The sequence below is a fragment of the Sinocyclocheilus anshuiensis genome, unplaced genomic scaffold (assembly GCF_001515605.1).
Source record: "Sinocyclocheilus anshuiensis isolate Anshui unplaced genomic scaffold, SAMN03320099.WGS_v1.1 scaffold2176, whole genome shotgun sequence".
NCBI classification, from domain to species: Eukaryota; Metazoa; Chordata; class Actinopteri; order Cypriniformes; family Cyprinidae; genus Sinocyclocheilus; species Sinocyclocheilus anshuiensis.
The window spans coordinates 50,515-68,706 of NW_015546237.1; the positions used below are offsets into that span (position 1 = coordinate 50,515).

Genomic DNA, 18,192 nt, shown 5'->3' on the forward strand with positions numbered 1-18,192 from the left:
GAGTATACTTGCAGTATAAAACTACTAAACTAGTAGTTTACTGAGATTATACTTCAAAGTGTACTAAAATGCTACTACAAGTATTTAATTAGTAAACTATCAGTATTCCTATAAGTTCACTTTTAGTATAGTTGCAGTACAAGCTAAAAATATTGTTGTAAACTAGTTGTGTACTTAAAGTGTACTACTGTTATACTTAAAAGTATGCTTTTATATACTAGAAAGTGGGCCAATTTAGTCCCAAGGAGTATTGAAATAGTACACTTACAAGTATACTACTAGTACACTGATATTTGTACACTTGCTACATAAAGTATACTTAAAAATATACTTGAACTTTACTTAAGTATACTTAATTAAATAAACTTGAAGTATACTACTTTTTGGTAAGGGTTGTGTTCATTTGGAAAGGTAAATTGTCTTAAAGCATATCTTTCAGTGGAGTATTGTTGTGCAGTTCTCCAGGTTACAGAGATCACATTGTTGATTTCCATCTTATCTGGTCTCGCCCTCTAAGCACCGCAATATCGATGATAGTGATAGTGTTTCCCGTCATCACTGTTACTATATTTACAGTATTTTAGTATGACTTTATCAGGGTCAGTTATAATATGAGTCATGGGGCGTATACTAATGACATTTATATATTCCAATTAAAGGCACAACAAGGAGCTGCTAGAAAAAAACATTGAACCTCCACATGCAACATTTTCAGTGTTAAAATGAAATTTAAAGTCCAACAGTTTTCACCGATTAAATACAATTTCACTGATTTGAATAGGTTTAAATAAATAAATAAGAGTAAACTACAGGGTGCAAACTCGAAGGGCAGCGCCATCCTCCAGATATTCATGTACGAGCACATTCAAACACAGATGTTTACAGAAAATGAACGCAAATTATTATGAGTTCAATATTTTAAAACGTGTCTGCCCCGTTTAATAATTGGCGCCCAAGTAGACAAATGATTACTGAATGAATTTTAGCTACTTAAAACAAAACCTTTTTTAAATAAAACTTTTTGCTATATACTTACAGTCAAACCAAATTTATTCAGACACCAGATATAATTTTAAATATTTTTTTTTACTAGTGGGTGCAGGACACTATAGTTCATTTATGTACGTTAGGAGAGCAAAATAAAGTAAACTGTGATATATTATACCCAAAAATTATTCATACAGTGGACTACCAGTAAAATTTGGGGCCAAAAATTATTCAGAAACTTTAACCTGACCATGTTTTGCTTAAGTGTTATCTAACATTATCAAGATGAATTAGCCTCGTTCTGACACAGTTTAACTCTGAGTTCTTGTCATATTTTATTACAATTTTTTAAACTATAGCGAATAAACTGTGATAATGTGTGACATGTTGAAGGTGTCTGAATACATTTTGGTTTGACTGTATATATAAATGCGCCATAAAGTGATTATTATTGACAGTATCAAACTAATGTTTTGTGTCCGATAAGGATGGTAAGGGAAAGCAGCCGCTATTGATATTTTTACCGCTATTTTCAACTCGGTTGCTGGGAATGATGCTTGAAAACGCTGTTGAAACTTATAACTAATGAATATTCAATGCTACGTTTAACCCCACAATTAACCCAATTTGCATCCTGCTTTCCACAGCTCGCTAGTTGTTTCTGTGCTTAAAATGGCAAAAGAAATGCACAGTCTTATGTGTGCAGACATATTCGGGAAAGTCGAGCTTCTGGTGTAATCTAGTCCAGTTGATTAATGTAAGTTAAATGAAGGCTGTCAAGCTCTGTTCTGTGGCGGTGCGGCGATGCGCTCCGTGCGCTTTTACGCACCTGGTTTCCAAACACGCCGATGGCGCAGGCGGTGGACACTTCATCAGATCCGAACCACACGGACGCGACCTGAGACGGCATTCCCAAAATGAACACCTGCGCAAAGGAACAGGCGAACTGTCCGAGCATCGTGACCCAGAACAGGTTGGGCTGAACGCTGGCCACTTTGATCCACGTTCCCACGCAGTTGATCGAGGCTGCGAGCAGAGCGATCACCCGCAGCCCCTTCCTCTCCAACAGCCATGTCACTGGAAATATGAAGGGGATGTAAGTCAGCATATAGATCATTGACAGCCAGTCGATGGCGAATGAAGAGACGTTGTAGAATTTCATGAAGATGTTGTTGATGATTCCGTACTGGATCCACTGGAACGCGTTGCAAAGCGAATAAGAGCTAAAGAGACACAAAATGAGCCATCGCCTCCGGTATAAGCGCGCGTTACAGGTAGGAACAATGTCTCTACATTCGGAGATTTCAACCTGATCGAAGTTTCCATCGGAGCTTTTCATCTGCCCAGTCTGAGAAGCGTCCGTTCCAAAGTGGTTGTCGCTTTTTTCGCACATTTTGCACTGCTAAAATGCGCTAAATTCTACCTTCAGTCAATCCTGCTTCATGAATCCTGAATCGCGTCCTTAGATTAAGGAAATATTCTAGACGCGTAAATTCAGTTCCAAAGAGCGCGCGAGTCTTCAGACAGACTTTGTTTCCAGCGCCAATAAAACTTAAGTGCAAGGGTGAGGACAGCATCAAACATCCCTCCAGGAAACAACTCTACTTCACTGATTCATGCGTGTGAGCCTCAGACTCCACACCATCATCATCATCATCATCATCATCATCACGCCGAATGGCATGAGAGAGGAAAACTAGCACGTGATCTGCTGTCAATCGTAGCTCCTGCTGCTCAACCCAACACATTATGATAGAAGAATTGTTATTGAATATTAAGTATTAGGTTGTACTATATTGTGTGAAGTGGCGGTATTATCCATTACGCAAATACTTGGGGCCCCGGAGCCCTCTGCTGGTCACAAAAATAAATGTTAAAATAAAGTTGATATAAAGCGATGATCATAGTGATAGGCAAATAATATCAGCAATAGGTTGAAAGTCACAATCTCTCAAGATCATCTTAACTGAAATGTCATTCATTCATTCAGATCCTTTAATGTGCACAAATGGTCTAAGCAGTGTGAACTTGTATTTCCCATCATGCAACCATGTTACAGAGAAAGAAGAAGAGGATGATGAAAAAGGTTATAAACAGCTAAAATGTTCTTTGTTAATATTTATTTATTTGTACAAAGCAGGCCTATTGCACGTTCATGTTTATAACAAAAAAAAAACATTTTTTATTTTGTTGTTTGGTGTGACTGGTGCTGATAAAATGCTAATAAAGACAAGCTGTAGGTCCTGCACTCACTTAAAAACAACCGGAAAACAGTTTACTCAATCATATTATTTATGGTCTACACAACAAAATTGTGTTTCTCTTCCAAACATGATTTCTTTGCTTTCAATTAATGTAATTCTCTAAATTGTGCAATCTACTAGATTAAATTATGTATGCAAATGTAAACCAATCAAGTATTGTAGTTCCCAGCATGCTTTGCATGGGACGTAATGGGGAGAGTTGAAATGTGGTCTTGAGCAAGATAAGAAAAAAGGGAGACTCGATAGTGTTTATTCAATTATATTGGGATTTAGAACCCTTTTAATTACACTGTGTAGTCTGAAGATTTTGCTTTGGCTGAGGTAGATATGGATGTCTTTGCTCAAGGAGCGTTTAACTAATAGCATATGCATTATTGTTTGCTAATAGTTTGCTAGCTATTACAATCGTATAATTCAGTTATGTGACACAATTTGGATTAAAATAGATATGTAGTGTTCCCCACTGATATCGGCACCCTTGGTAAATATGAGCAAAACATATTTTGCTCAAAATATTCACCAAAATCTAACCTTTAAAAAACATTTTACTGGCAAACTTAATTAACCTGCCTTGAAATTACTCTAATAACTCAAGTAATCACTAGTTGACATGACATCAAATTTAATCTCTTTCTCTCATCAGTTATTGCAAATATACGTAAATCTGTATTCCAGACAGTGTTTCTGTCTTACCTCCATGCTCTAGGAGCCTATAATAATGATTTATATTTTAGAAATGTCTGGATGGAATTCGCTGGAATCTACATCCGTTTATGTTTACAAAGGTAATGCAGTGTATATGCGCACTATATGGACAGATGTTTTGGGACACACCTGTTAATTACTGAATTCAGGTGTTTCAATCAGACCCATTGCCACAGGTGTATAAAATTAATTCAACATCACCAAGTAAGTACAGTAACAAGCGTGGGATGTAAAGCACACAGATACTGGACTCTGGAGCAGTGGAAACCTGTTCTGTGAAGACCCTTTTCTATTCCAGCATGACTGTGTCCCAATGTACAAAGCAACAAGGTCCATAAAGACATGGTTGGATGAGTTTGGTGTGGAAGAACGCAGAGCCCTGACCTCAACCCCATCCCCATCCTTTGGGATGAACTGGAACAGATGCTCTACTGGGCAAAACATCCCACAGAAACACTCTTAAAATCTTGTGGAAGCCTTCCCAGATGAGTGGAGGCTGTTATAGATGCAAAGGGGGGACAGACTCCATATTAATATCGCTGTATCCGTGTCATTATAGTCCCTGAATGTTAGAGTAATAAACAGGTGACACTTAGTGTACATAGCCATAGTAAACTTACTCTGTGAACATAACCAGCTGCTCCGGATCAGGGATAGTTTGCTTCAGAAGTATTTGGTACTTGTGTGCCCTTTTGAATGAGACTACATTGGAACAGCTCAGATTATGCACAATATTATATTATAAATAAGGCCTATGATGATCATAGAAATGTTATAAATACTCAAAATGTTATAAACATTAGAGTATGTTAATTATCAGCCAAAAAAGCAAGAAAGAGTGGTAAAGAAGTGTTTTTTTGTTTTGCTTTATAATACACTGCCAGGCAGTAGTGGTGTTAACCACCACACAAACTATGCAAATGCGTATTGAATTCTATTTAATATCAATGCTGTGTAATTGGAAGTAAAACATTACAACGGTAACGTTGGGGCGTGGCGTGTGAGGCCTCAGGTCTTGACTTTGCTTACACTCTAAAAAATGCTGGGTTGTTTCAACCCAACTTTGGGTCAAATATGGACTAACCCAACTTTTGGGTTAAAATTTTAATAAAAAAATTTAACCCAACAGTTGGGTGAGTCCATATTTGACCCAAAGTTGGGTTGAAACAACACAGCATTTTTTAGAGTGTAGGCCCAAAATGGTAAACCCACCCCTGCTGCCAGGTATGATAATAATAGTTAGTCACTAAGCAACTAAAACATTTAAGAGTAAGTAGAGTAAGTGATTCAAACAACCTGAGCTTGTGTGTGTCGACTGTGGGACTTTTCTGCCGTATCAAAATAAAAGTCCTGTTTTTGACACTAATTGGGCAATAAGTAAAAAATGCAAGGTTGTCGTACACCTTCAGAAGACTTGGAATATGATGTATGAGAACATTGCATGACATATTTACTTCTCTTCCAGTTTCTTTCAAATCTGTAAATTTAAGCCATGAACAGGAAGACTAATAACGGGACAGGGACGGAGTCGCCGTGAAAAGACTACAAAAGGGAAAACACCGAGAATGAAGGACTTTTCATGGCAGACGAAGATGGATAAACTGTTGGAAAATTTATGGTAGAAGTCATGGAAAGAAAACAGAAGGAACATGGCATAATGGAGAATGATGAAAAACTACATTTGGAAACTGAAGAGATCCTCATTTTCAGATCATGATTTCGTGATGACGGCTAATTAAAATTCCAGCCTGGAAAATGAAATTGCCCATAATACTGTAGACAGTTTTCTGAAATTGTTGAAGAAACGGGTCAAAAGGCCTTCCATAAGGTTCTACAACATTGTTTGATACTCCAATCAATCAATCAATCAACCAACCAACCAACCAACCAACCAACCAATCAATCAATCAATCAATCAATCAACCGATCAATCAATCACCCAATCAACCAACCAACCAACCAATCAATCACCCAATCAATCAATATTCAGCAGAAGTCAGGAATGGAGTAATCGGACCTTATAGGGTCTCAAAAAACAAAAAACCTTGTAGTCTGTAAACCTGAACATCAGAAACATAGAAATACATTCCCAGTGGAAATAACACGTGGAAACTCTAAGCCACAGTTGAGGAAATTATGAAATTGGATAGAAAGGGTCTGTGGTATGAAGAAAGACACATGCCAGTTCAGTTTAGTGGAATCATCTGTGATGCTGAACCTGACAAGGCCTTCATCAAATCATTAAACTCCTTCCTAGGATATTATGGATCCTAATATGGATGCGAGGGCCAAAAGAGACGAGGATGTCTGCAGGACACAGCTGTTTTAAGCAACAAACATGAAAATCTCAGAAGCAGAATTTGCCAAATGCCTCAGGGGACTGAATGAAACTAACAGATGGAAAGCAACTGAGTTCAGACAATTAAAGCCGTTCACAGGAAAAGTCATTCTGAAAGGCTACATTACAGAGAGCTCTTTAAAGAGGGGTTTTCTTCTTTACAGATGTATTACAGATGATGCAGTTCAGTGTGAGGCTCTGGATGAGTGCAGTGCCTTCACATTTAAAAACATTGTGAAACTGAAAAGAACGGTTCTCTCTGGGAGATGTTAATTGTTGCACAGTCTGTAAAAATGCTACATATTAATGAATCTGTATATATAATTGATTTTTTTCTATACGTTTATAGCACTATATTGTGTTATATTACGCTAATGTTATGTTACAGTCAGCGCTGCTGTGAGGGTGTTTCTCAAGCAGCTTCAGAGTGAGTGACTGTAAATTTGACATCTTTCTCTCATCTGACAGCCAAAATCAATCTCTCTATTTTTTTTGTCTATATTGTGGTAATGTGGTTATTAAGAGTGCATTAGCACTTGCCCACCTTTTCAGCACCTTTGGTTCCACAAAATTTTTTTCCCCATTTTCTCCCTTATTTAGGAAACTGCTGTAATAGGCATTTATGGACATGTAGTAAATCCAAGTAAAAAGATTGTACATTTAATGGCACACTTGTATTTCTATGCATATCCACTTAATATTAATAGATTAACTGTACATGATGATTTTGAAAGGCAAATGACATAGGAACTTCATGACAGAAGATTTTTTTTATTTTTTATCTTGCTATCATAATTCTTATGGGAAACATTCCAAAAACACTTTAGACCAAAATGATTTGGAACTCAGTTTTTTTTCATATACAGTATCTGTTACAAACAGATGTTTAGAAATCTGTCACAATTATGTTCTGTTAGATTCACTTTCATGAACTTTTAGTTTGCCTATGTCAAGAAAAAGGTGAAAAGAAAATTAAACTGAATGTGAACATTTTAACATGTACAGTAAACGGCTCCAGGTTGACCAACTCCAAAAATGTTGAGCATTGCAAAATAACTTTGGAAATCACTTGTTTAATAATTGTTTGCAGTTTTCACAGCTATACAACAAATTGAATAAGTCACAGAAATAGAGGTTATGAAATTGTTGCATAAAATGTATCACATCTAGTGATAAGTCCATGTACAAGAAGTATAAAAATCATATATATATATTTATATACTACATAACTATAATAAATTGGCAAGATTTAAACAGTTCATACATATGTGCATACATGACGCCTGCGTCAGAGAAAAAAAAAAACAACTGAAGGCAACAAATGGTGAATAAATGTTGAGACAGTCCGTGAAGAATCATCCAGTTAACATGACAAGCCCACAACATGCATGTCCAACCATTCAATGAGTGTTTTCATCAATTCAGAACAAGCTATAGACAATTCTTTCGAAAAAAAACTAAATGGACTAAAATAAGGCACTTTATGACCACAAAAAAAAACTTTTACAGGAAAAAAAACTATCCCACAAAAGTTTTGTAACTACCAAAACACAGCCCAGTTTAATGAGGCCATCTGTGTGTTTTTCTTTTTGCTTCGTTTAGCCTCAAAACTCCAACCTCGCAGGTCTGAGACGCCATTCTCTCTTTCCTAAAATGTCCAAGTGCTTCGAGCCAAGTGCTTCAGCGAGCTGGAGACGAGCTGACCTGTAAACAGTAACATGGAAATGCGTGGTTCCTTCTCATTTGGCCTCCACCTGCTCCAGCAGAGGGTTGGCCTCTTTCTCAGGCGTCTTGATGCTGTCTGTACTCACGATGCAGGTGGGCCGATGGCGATTGAGCATCAGTATGAGCTGCTGTCGTTCGTGCTTTAGCTCCTCGATCTGTGCTTTCAGCTCCGAGTTCATCATCTCTAGACGCTCAGATTCCTTCAGTGAAGAGTTGAAGGCACATCAATACACTCGTACTATCTGTTGATACAGAACTGAGGCCAGTGTTGGGGTAACGCAAGTTACGTAATCAGATTACTTTTTCAAGTAACTAGCAAAGTAATGCATTACTTTTAAATTCACAAGAAAGTTACTTTTTGAAATAAGTAACGCAAGTTACTTTGTTTTCCCATTTATTGACTGACACCTATCCCGCCCCGTGTTGAGAGAAATTGGGAGTGAGGTACAGAGGCACTTCCTTTAGCCTGAGGCTTATTAATTTCACTTTTGGTGTGAAAGGGCGTTTACAGTTATAACTTTTGGGGCTTTTTTTGTTATTAAAAAGAAATATGCAAGCCCAGCTCAGGTGACAAAAAGTAACACAAAAGTAATGTAATAAATTACTTTCCATAAAAAGTAACTCAATTAGTTACTTTTTAATGAAGTAACTCAATATTGTAATGCATTACTTTAAAGTAACTTTCCCCAACACTGACTGAGGCTTTTACATACGACTTACCCTTTGTAGATACTCTGTTCTTTCTTTCTTTTTGTTTCGACATCTTGCTGCAGCCACTTTGTTTTTCTCTCGCCTTCTTTTCCTCCGCTCTTCCTCTTCATCTTTCTGTATAAGCGGCAACAGCAAAATAAGAAGACAAAGGTTTTTATAGGTCTGTTTATACACTACATTACTTACAAAATGAGTATGTGCCATTAAAGTAATTTATTTGTTTAGAAAACCGGTTTAAAACATTCAATTCACCTTTAAATTCAAGGAACTTGCATGCAATATAAAAATTAATAATACAATAAGAGTAAAAAATTATGGAGCCAAGAATAACACTACTGCACATTTGTTCCTGCTGGTGAATTTAAAAACAACTGAGTATATTTATCATTATTAACAGCTTAATATTTTTTTGACCACTAAGTGACATCGTATTTTGTTAATATTCCAAAGTGTTGCAGATAATAATTCATTTCTGGTTGGGTTTTATTTAAATCTGTTATCTAAGGCAAAGAAAAAAAAGACCTTAAAAACTCAATCATAGTATACTGCAGGATAGAGTGAAAAAACCTCCCGTTTGCCATCAAATTGTGAAATGCAAGAATTAACTGAAATATCAATAGGTTTTTGCTGAATGAAATCTGTAAGACATGTCTGAAAAATGTTTTCAAAACGGTAGAAAATATAGCCAGCCATAAATGTAACGCATTGAGTGCACTGGAATCGGCCAATAATCAGTTCGTATGAATCAGTGCTCTCTGAACTTGCTGATCACATAAACTGAGCATGGATGGATGACGATTATGAAATGCTTGTGTAACCCGCAGCAGCATTTTAGCCTTCATCGGAAGTGAGTAATAATAACGCCAAGTCGTGAGCTTTAATACAAACTTTTTCATTAAATAACATTCAATCGGTCTGCATTAAAGGAATAGTTCACCAAAAAATTTAAATGCGCTCACCCTCAGTTCATCCAAGATTAGGATGAGTTTGTTTCTTCATCAGATTTGGAGAAATGTAGCATTGCATCAGTGTCTCAGCAATGGATGCTCTGCAGTGAATGGGTGCCGTCAGAATGAGAGTCCAAACAGCTGATAAAAACATCACAATAATCCACAAGTAATCCACACCACTCCAGTCCATCAGTTAACATCTGGAGAAGACAAAAGCTGAAACAAATCCAGCATTAAGATGTTTTTAATCACTGCTTCTGACCAAAATAATCCATAATAACGCTTCCTCCAGTGAAAAAGTGCATCTCCTGTTGTCTCTCACATCAAAATCCAGCCACATATTTGTTTAGAGCTGTTTTAGCTTGTAAACGGTGCTTGATCTGTGCAGATTTCTCTCCTGTTTTACTTTTGATTTAATTCTGGCTTCTCCGGACATTAACTGATGGACTGGAGTGCTGTGGATTACTTGTGGATTATTGTGATGTTTTTATCAGCTGGTTGGACTCTCATTCTGACGGCACCCATTCACTGCAGAGCATCCATTGCTGAGACACTGATGCAATGCTACATTTCTACAAATCTGACGAAGAAACAAACTCATCCTAATCTTGGGTGGCCTGCAGGTCGAGTGCATTTTCAGCAAATTATCATTCTTTGGTTGAACTATTCCTATAACAGTAACAGCTGTTCAGTCGGTATGAATGTTCTCCCTCCACTGTTTTCTCAAACGAGAACCTGTTGCTATTCGCACCCAACATGCAACTAAATGAAAAGGCAGGGAATGTAATAACTTAAAAATAAATAATTCAATATAAAATATGTCATAATAATTGAAATTAATATGAGATGTAACTGCATATTTAAGTCATTATCTGTCACTGTGTAAAACTAGCTTGGGTAACACTTTATTTTAAGGTGTCCTTGTTGCACATGTTACATGTACTTACTATTATAATAACAATTATGCATAATTACATGCAAGTACCCCTAAACCAAACCCTAATCCTAACCCTAACCATTTAGTAAGTGCATGTAGTTAATTAATATTACTCAGTACTTGAATGTATAATTACACTGTAACAAGGACAACTTAAAATAAAGTGTAACCATAGCTTGATATGGTTGGGCCAAACCACACTGCATTCTGCTTTAATGTTTCATTTACAGTTTTTTTAATTCAGACCCTGCGTCCCAATGTTCATCCTATCCATCCTAAATAGTATGTGAGATTAGAATAAGTGTGTCCAAAAGCATAGTACGTTAAAAAGAGTAAGCCAGAAGTCCCCGGATGGTCTGCTATTTCAGGTCGATTTTTGAAGTGTGGATCCATGCACACTCTGATGGCTAATATTACCCACAATCCATTGCGCTTTGGCGAATTATTCGGTTGAGAACTACAAACATGAATAAAAAGCATTAAAAACCTACAAATATGGTGGATGTGCGCAACCGAAGGTGAAGTAGAGAGGTTTAAATCAGTGGTTCCCAACCCTGGTCCTTGAGGCACCCCAACACTGCACATTTTGCATGTCTCCTTTCTATGATTCACCAATTTCAGGTCTTGGAGCAGGGCTGTCCAAACTGCAGAGTTTAGCTCCAACCCTAATTAAACACACCTGAACCAGCTAATCAAGCTCTTACTAGGCGTTCCGTTAAAGACGCAATTGTATGACATGAGAGTTTGTCCCAAAGCTTGCCTACTTTTCTACTGCACACTCAAAAGCGTGTACTTTTTCTTCACCAAAAGAGTACATACTTTAAGTAGGCGAATTGGGACGCAACAAGAGTCTTTTGTTTGAACAGTAACTTTCTAGCCACTAGATGGAGTCCCTGCAGTTTGATAAGTATGCACAGTATTGTGCCAGATGTGCATACTAAAAATGTGATGTAAGATTTACTTTGAAACTTCATTCAGAAATTTTAATAATAATTACAAAGTAAAGGAAAACAACAGTTAAACGTGCTTTTTTTTTAAGTAGAAATGCTGTAAAAATACTCCAATAATCTTTATTCACAACATTGAAAAATCATTTTTACAGTGCATGTGCTGCAGACGTTTGGAAAGCAATATCAAATAATGGAGTGAACAATAAAGCACACAAGCAACACTTAACTCTTTTTAATACACCTGATTGAATCCAGATGATTAAATCAGTTTACAGCTCCGCTATCAGGTTTGGGTTTCCTGCAGATAAATCATTTAGATGCATATATGAAACAGACTGGCTCACACTGATGTGTACTAGCTCAAGCAAATAATACAACAGTGCTTCTTCCTACAGATGCCTCTAAATGTGTTCCCCAAGCTAAAGGATGAAAGGTGCTCACCTCGGCTTTAATAGGGAGCGTCGGGTGCCTCCAGGACCAGGGTTGGGAACCACAGGTTTAGATAAACAGGTTTGAGTTACTAATAATCAACATTTAACCTGCTAAAAAAATATTTATTTAACGTTATCTGTGTTATATTTCATCTGCAACAGCAATGTAAACTATTATAAACATCCGTTTGGTCATTAACTTTTAAATGCATCATTATGCAGAAAATATGAGCGGAGTTCTCCACATGAAGACCCGCGGCTTGCAGATCAACTTGCTGCTACTTTTCTCTCCGATATGGTAGTAAGTTAAATTAAATGAAAAGTGGAGGATATAAACTGTGACAAGATGATTGACAGGCCAGTTTACAGTGACAGGGTGTGTGTAATTATGCGACCGAGCGCTCCGTTAAAGACGCAATTGTATGACATGAGAGTTTGTCCCAAAGCTTGCCTACTTTTCTACTGCACACTCAAAAGCGTGTACTTTTTCTTCACCAAAAGAGTACATACTTTAAGTAGGCGAATTGGGACGCAACAAGAGTCTTTTGTTTGAACAGTAACTTTCTAGCCACTAGATGGAGTCCCTGCAGTTTGATAAGTATGCACAGTATTGTGCCAGATGTGCATACTAAAAATGTGATGTAAGATTTACTTTGAAACTTCATTCAGAAATTTTAATAATAATTACAAAGTAAAGGAAAACAACAGTTAAACGTGCTTTTTTTTTAAGTAGAAATGCTGTAAAAATACTCCAATAATCTTTATTCACAACATTGAAAAATCATTTTTACAGTGCATGTGCTGCAGACGTTTGGAAAGCAATATCAAATAATGGAGTGAACAATAAAGCACACAAGCAACACTTAACTCTTTTTAATACACCTGATTGAATCCAGATGATTAAATCAGTTTACAGCTCCGCTATCAGGTTTGGGTTTCCTGCAGATAAATCATTTAGATGCATATATGAAACAGACTGGCTCACACTGATGTGTACTAGCTCAAGCAAATAATACAACAGTGCTTCTTCCTACAGATGCCTCTAAATGTGTTCCCCAAGCTAAAGGATGAAAGGTGCTCACCTCGGCTTTAATAGGGAGCGTCCGCTTGCCCAGCTTCCCCAGTAGATGTAAAGGGGACAGCATGGCCCCAAGGTTGCAGAGGTCGGCGTATTTCAGGTGTTCAGTCAGTGTGGTGGCAGAAATGCCCGCTAGAGGGCCCAGACTGGGCAGCGAGCCGGCGGTCACCGAGGGGTCCGGTATCTGTCCCGGCATCATGTCACAAACGCCCGTGACCACAGCTGCAGAAAAGAGCCGAGGCATTTATGAGAGAAGTTGTCTTTTGAAATCTTAATTATTTAAATTTAAATTATATTATTACTCTCTGACTGAGGTTAGAGTTTGATTACACACCACTAAGGCCTTTTTAAATAGCTACAAAAATTACCTTCATATATTTTAGATTATATTCTGTATATATCTCAAAATTTTTGCATTTGCTCTGAAATAGCCTAAAATGGTGATCTCTTTTTAACCAGAGAAACCATCATTTCAGCCAAACAGCCGCTGTGGCCCATTACACGCATGTTTTCTGCGAAGTTTTCACTACATTAACATTTAAGCAATGACAGTCTTTTTCATATAAGCTATATCACAACACATAAAAACAGCAATATTTACCAGCATTCTATAACATTTTCATTATAAACATGCCACTGCATTTCTGAATGACGATGCAAATTAATCAAAGATTTGAATCCGTTCATTCAAACAGTTTGAACTGATTCCCACAAATTAATTTACATTTATGTATTTAGCTGATGCTCTTATCCAAAGTGACTTACAATTGAATAGCAAGAGCGATCTGTCATAGAGCCAACAATATTCGGAGTATCCAATGCCACGTTTATTAGAAAGCTAGATTAGGAAACAAGCTAGAGCAGAAGAGAAATTCAAAGCGAGGAAAGAAGCTGGAGCATTGGATTAGAGTTGTGGAGTAGTTAAATGCTGGTGGAAAAGGTGTGTCTTCAGCTGATTCTTGAAAGTTGTGATTGGTTGGAAACTCATTCCACCAGAGAGGAACAGAGAGGGTGAAGGTTTTGGAAAGCAACTTTGTGCATCTGGCAGAAACTCTAATCCAAAACTACTTTATCCAAAGTCATCCATTGCATTCCATTAATACATCAGTTAACATATTAATATATGTGTTTTTTATGAACACATATTTGTGAAACACTCAATTTACCAATAAGTCATTTTCTACATGTGATAACATTTTTATGTTAAATTCTTGTGAAGTGAACAAAAGAATGCACATTACATATCCAATTGTACTGTAATTGCTTATTTATATGGAGTGAGGAATTGTTCCTGCTTATTAAAAATGAGAGCAAGTTACATTCATCTTGCATTCAAGTAGCAAACATCAGATCAGCTGACAGACGAGACTTATCAGAATATGTTTGCTTATATATATTTATATGCCTGTTTATTTTGAATACAGATTTATGCATTTATGAATTTCAGAGGATTGTATTATAATACTAGTCGCATATTGCATTCAAATTAATTTCTGCTAATAATCCTAAATATACTCTACTTTTTAATAACACACATAAATGTATTTTGTGAGGTCAAATGACAAGCTGTATATCCTGTGAAAATTAACAATAAAATTTACAAGCATCCCTAAATTACTTTACAAATGTCCTTATGAAATAGTATCGCGTTTCGACTGATACGTAGCACACCGCCTCATTTGACATGAAGAATTTGTCACATTTGTGTACGTAAATTTAATTTGAATTAGTTGCGTCTATTACCAAGATTACCATGCTGTGTGGCGCTAGTTATTGTGGTGATTAAATCAATTGATTGTGGTAAAAATCAATCCACCTTCAAGATACTTTGCAATCTGATTCCTGAGAGACGCCTCTGATTGTTCACGCTGTAGTGTCATCACAATATTTTTTCCATAATATACTATATCAATATGTACCATTAATAGGGAAGGAAATGCTTTCCACATGTTTGTTAGACCTTGAGAATAAATGTAAACTTAACTTTGTTTGTTCACAATTAAACTCCACAAAATATGATGATACCTTTTCATTTAGGGCCACGTGAAATTTTTATTTTATTTTCCCCTAAATTATTTTTTCCATTTTATCAGAAGCTGCACAACAGAACTGTATAAATTAATTAAAAAATACCTTGGTTGTATGATATTCCTTAAAGTTATTTTTATTAGTATTATTACTTTTTTAGTATGCAATAGTAATATATTGGTAACACTTTACACTTTACACTTAAGTTTCATTAGTTAACATTAGTTAACTACTTTAGTTAACATGAACTAAGCATGACCGATACTTCTGTGTAAATGGTAATTTCAACATTTACAAAAGCATTATTAAAATCTAAAGTCGTGCTTGTTAACATTAGTTAATGCACTGTGAATTAACATGAAATAACAATTAACGACTGTATTTTCATTAACTAACATTAACAAAGATGAATAAATACTGTAATAAATGTATTGTTCATTGCTTATTCATGTAAGTTAATACATCGACTAACATTAACTAATGGAACCTTATTGCAAAGTGTTAAAAATATATTTCTGTCATAATTTCTTCAAGTTAAACCAGACTTTTGACGGCTTGTCGTGAAAGTCTTTCGGCTTTACTTTCAGGTTCAGTGTGTGTTTGACGGTAGTTTTTCTCAAAGCAAAAGCTGCTGAAGTGATTCTCAGAGCGATGAAGAGATGAAGTTCATGTGTTCATGTCCTCATATAGTGAGACGCAGGTGCTGAAAACACTGCGAGCGTCGCGTGTGTTTGAGTTTGTGTATCAGACGAAACCACAGCATTAATTCGCAGAGACACGCAAAACATGCAGACTTAAACACATGCACTGACTGACTGTTGTCGCTTTTATCACTGCTGTGTGATAGACTTCAAAAGAAAAGTAATGCAAAGTAGATGATATTTTACAAATCCATGATTTAACGACTTATCTTTGCTAGAATAAAAGTCACCCTCGCATACCAACAAAGCAGCATCAGGCTTTTGTCATTGGAATCCATCATGCAGATTTTATCAGACAATAATAAAGAACTAACAATAGCCTACTTTTTTTGCTTTTAAAATAACCAACAGTAATGTTGTATATAATGCACTGCCCATTCTGCACATACAGTAAGATATCCAATTATCTCTCTCCACACCTGACAAATGTACGGAATACGAGCACTTACAGACCCTTGGCAAGAAAAGCTACTCTTTTTCCTCTTTTTTATGTGAAAGGCACAAAACTAGACCCAGACACATTCTCGTTTAAGCCGTGGAGACACAAACTGAGAGCGTCAGCCAAGATCCGCCCGCTACCAATGTTTCCTCCATCCAAGTCTGCATACTGTTCTCTGTGTCAGCCGAGAGGAATGTGGCCACAGAGGAACAGGACAATGTCATCGGCCGACATAAGTCCTCCTCAAATCAAAACCTTTCAGATGCAGTGTGCATTTTGTGCATTTCACAAAACAATAAGTTTGAGACGACATTCTCACAGCCTGTTCGAGTCATGCATCCTCACAGACAGATGAACTGCAGAAAGTGACCAACTACATGAAAGTTCTTCTTGAAGAAACGGCCGCACGATGACACAAGCTATCACTGCCATATGTGAACCGCTGCAAGACACACACAACACTTCTGACTCAGAGGAAGTTTAATTAGTCTTTACTAAGGCAAGCTATCATTGCTCATACCGAGAGTTAGTCATTTAAACAAATCCCTAACCCCAAGTAGGCTACTAACACGGGCACGTCGCTCGTCATGCATCATTTGTGTCACAGATTGATGCCTTAAATTATGTGGCTTGTTAAGGAGAATTGTGCTTTTACTTTTGTAAGAGAGTTTAATAAAATGAGTGAAAATGTTTAATTCAAGAAGGGACAGCAGCCATGAATATTCGGCTGAAAATGTATTTAATGTTTGTATGAAACGAAACATATAACACAATGCATAAAAACATTACCTGTAATGGAATCTGTTCAATGAAGGCTACTGCAGATGTGCTCATTCACAGCGTCTCTTGTCTTGTTGCTGCTGAAGTGCTTGTGTCCACTGCGGACTTATTTTTTAAATTCAATTACCAATTACACAACTAATTTTAAGCATTGCTTTTCTTTGAAAAAAAAAATCAATTCCATTGTGTTTGGAATTATGTGCACTCATGTCTTTCATCAGGGTTTCTGCTGATCATAAAAAGCATTAATTTGCTTAAAGCCCCTTTTAGTCTTGGAGCAGAAATTCTTTATATAGTCGTGGCATTAAATGTTGCATTCGCTGCAAAAAATAAATATCATCCTCTGTCTTGTTTTCCAGTACAAATATCTAAACATCCTTAAATCAAGATGCATTTACTTGAGATGCAAAATGAAGATATAAAGTCTGGTTATATACATTTTTGTTTTCAGTTGAAACAGTTTTGGATGACCAAAATCATGGTGCAGTGCTTATTCAATGGTGTTTTTGATGTTGTCAGTGTTTATTATGTTCACACAACGTGGATAAACTATAACAGGTAAATTAAATTTGTGCTGTTTTCAGTTAATGTTTGAACAAACTATCAGTAAACATTATCTGTAGCACACCTGTCATGCAATAATCACAATAAGCTTTGTGCTTTGTTGCTTTTGATATGAAACAAACGCTCAGCTTTGCTGTCAATTTTGTCATGAAATACAAACAATAAATGTGGGTTTGATGCTCTTTAATGTGTCGTAATATTCACTGAGTGTCTCAGTGGCTGCACAATTAAGCGAATATATCATTAAAAAGTTTATATAAAAAGGGCCTTGATTTATGTATATATATATATATATATCTACAACTTGTTTTTTTTTTTTTTTAATATTAAAAAAAAACGGATTAATTGATTATTAAATGAACTAGGATTCGTTTCTTGGCTAAATGAACACAGATATACCAGCCAGAACACCTCAGCAGCCTCGCAGAAACGGGTAAACAAAACTCAAAACACCTTAAAGGGGTCATATGATGCGATTTCAACTGTTCCTTTCTCTTTGGAGTGTTACAAGCTCTTGGTGCATAAAGAAGATCTGTAAAGTTGCAAAGACTAAAGTCTCAAATCCAAAGAGATATTCTTTATAAAAGTTAAGAGTCAACCACAC

The 18,192-nt window shown here is 36.5% G+C and overlaps 2 protein-coding genes across 6 annotated transcripts in view; both read right to left on the bottom strand.

The window, feature by feature from the left end:
* Positions 1-2,662, bottom strand: part of flvcr2a (FLVCR choline and putative heme transporter 2a) — a 42,559-nt gene extending 39,897 nt beyond the window's left edge. For all 3 annotated transcript variants that reach the window (XM_016503569.1, XM_016503568.1, XM_016503567.1), the window contains exon 1: positions 1,817-2,662. In XM_016503569.1, the coding sequence (XP_016359055.1) occupies positions 1,817-2,380 (564 nt within the window). In that variant the 5' untranslated portion in view covers positions 2,381-2,662. The remainder of the gene's footprint in view (positions 1-1,816) is intronic.
* A 4,698-nt stretch (positions 2,663-7,360) lies between these two features.
* jdp2a (Jun dimerization protein 2a) overlaps positions 7,361-18,192 on the bottom strand; it is a 15,832-nt gene continuing 5,000 nt past the window's right edge. Inside the window, exons 1-4 of one of the 3 annotated variants that reach the window (XM_016503563.1) lie at positions 17,034-17,103; positions 13,081-13,298; positions 8,740-8,844; positions 7,361-8,219 (exon numbers count right to left, since the gene is read on the bottom strand). In XM_016503563.1, coding sequence (XP_016359049.1) covers positions 8,034-8,219; positions 8,740-8,844; positions 13,081-13,275 — 486 coding nt within the window. In that variant the 5' untranslated portion in view covers positions 13,276-13,298; positions 17,034-17,103 and the 3' untranslated portion in view covers positions 7,361-8,033. Of the gene's footprint in view, positions 8,220-8,739; positions 8,845-13,080; positions 13,299-13,841; positions 13,905-17,033; positions 17,104-18,192 lie in introns of those variants that run through there. The other 2 variants (XM_016503564.1, XM_016503562.1) reach the window with 2 other exon arrangements.